Source organism: Nematolebias whitei, chromosome 7 (assembly GCF_014905685.2).
Source record: "Nematolebias whitei isolate Nwh7 chromosome 7, NemWhi1, whole genome shotgun sequence".
Classification (NCBI taxonomy): Eukaryota; Metazoa; Chordata; class Actinopteri; order Cyprinodontiformes; family Rivulidae; genus Nematolebias; species Nematolebias whitei.
The window spans coordinates 33,862,635-33,863,787 of record NC_056504.1 but is presented as its reverse complement, the minus strand read 5'-3'; the positions used below and the strand labels follow the sequence as shown (position 1 = coordinate 33,863,787).

The following is a 1,153-nucleotide window of genomic DNA, read 5'->3' as shown; positions in this document are numbered from 1 at the left end:
TATATATATATATATATATATATATATATATATATATATATATATTAAACGTCAGATATATACTACTACTGTTCAGTCTGGGTGACTTCTAATGAATTATTCACAACAAATCAAGACACGTGTTGAATATGAACATTGGTCATTACACAAAAAGTGAAAAGAATCAGGCAAAAACTCCCTTATGCCAAAAGCTAATAAAATAAAGATTGAACTATTGACCAGAGCAAGTGAGTCATTTAATTTGTTTGCAGTTTCTTGAAAAAAATGCAAAAAGAAATGAATACTTATAGTTCAGGCATTAGCAGTGTTGCAGGTAATAAAAATGATTTGTGGATCAGGGTGTGTGTGTGACACATATAAGCTGCTAAGAGTCTCACAGGTGAGTTCATCATTCTTATAAGACAGCAGATGGAGCATTCAAACACTTGCTGTGTGTAAGATGTAAATAGTCCTGCTGCCCAGCCATGTGACAGATGGAGAGGCAGCAGATACAAAACTCACCCCACAGCACGAACACTAATAATGTTGTTTTCAGCGGAGCCATCATGGTCCTCATCTCCTTCTTCTTCGCCCTGTAGATGGATTATTTGCCTCCAGATTCCTCTCTCCGTGTTCCTCTGTCGATCATGGTTCACACCGCCTGGGATTATTATAGAAGAGGAAGAACAGATAATAATGTGTAACAATGTGAACAGGCGCAGACAGACAGACACACAGAGAGGAGAAGCAGAGCCAACAACTGCAAATAGTGATGCGGAAAATGCGCAAAAAAGCTGCGCGTTTCATCACCTTCCTCGTGCACCATCGCATCTCCATCAACACATCAGCTCGGTTCTCTTTTATTTTCAGATCAGAAACACGCGTCGTCCATTCCAACCGTGGAAGAGTGGCAAGCATCACGGCGGAGGGTGTGGGGGGGAGTGGTTGGTAACTATAAAGGAGGAGCTTGCATGCAAAGCAGACTCCAAGTGAAGGAAAGCGCGCGCCATTGGCCACCCAGGGAACGCGGACATGTTGAACCAATCACAATGCAGCTTGGAGAACTCATAAAACCAAGCGATACTAAAAGTAATCAATAGGGGGCGACAAAATCACATTTTCATTTATTTTGTAAAATCAGAATTCTAAATTTTTATTTGCTAAACAAATTTAA

General features: G+C 40.2%; 1 protein-coding gene across 1 annotated transcript in view; it reads right to left on the bottom strand.

Moving 5' to 3' along the window:
- igsf8 (immunoglobulin superfamily, member 8) overlaps positions 1-916 on the bottom strand; it is a 15,067-nt gene extending 14,151 nt beyond the window's left edge. The window contains exons 1-2 of the mRNA XM_037679417.1: positions 790-916; positions 502-640 (exon numbers count right to left, since the gene is read on the bottom strand). Coding sequence (XP_037535345.1) covers positions 502-556 — 55 coding nt within the window. The 5' untranslated portion in view covers positions 557-640; positions 790-916. The remainder of the gene's footprint in view (positions 1-501; positions 641-789) is intronic.
- Positions 917-1,153: the final 237 nt, after the last annotated feature.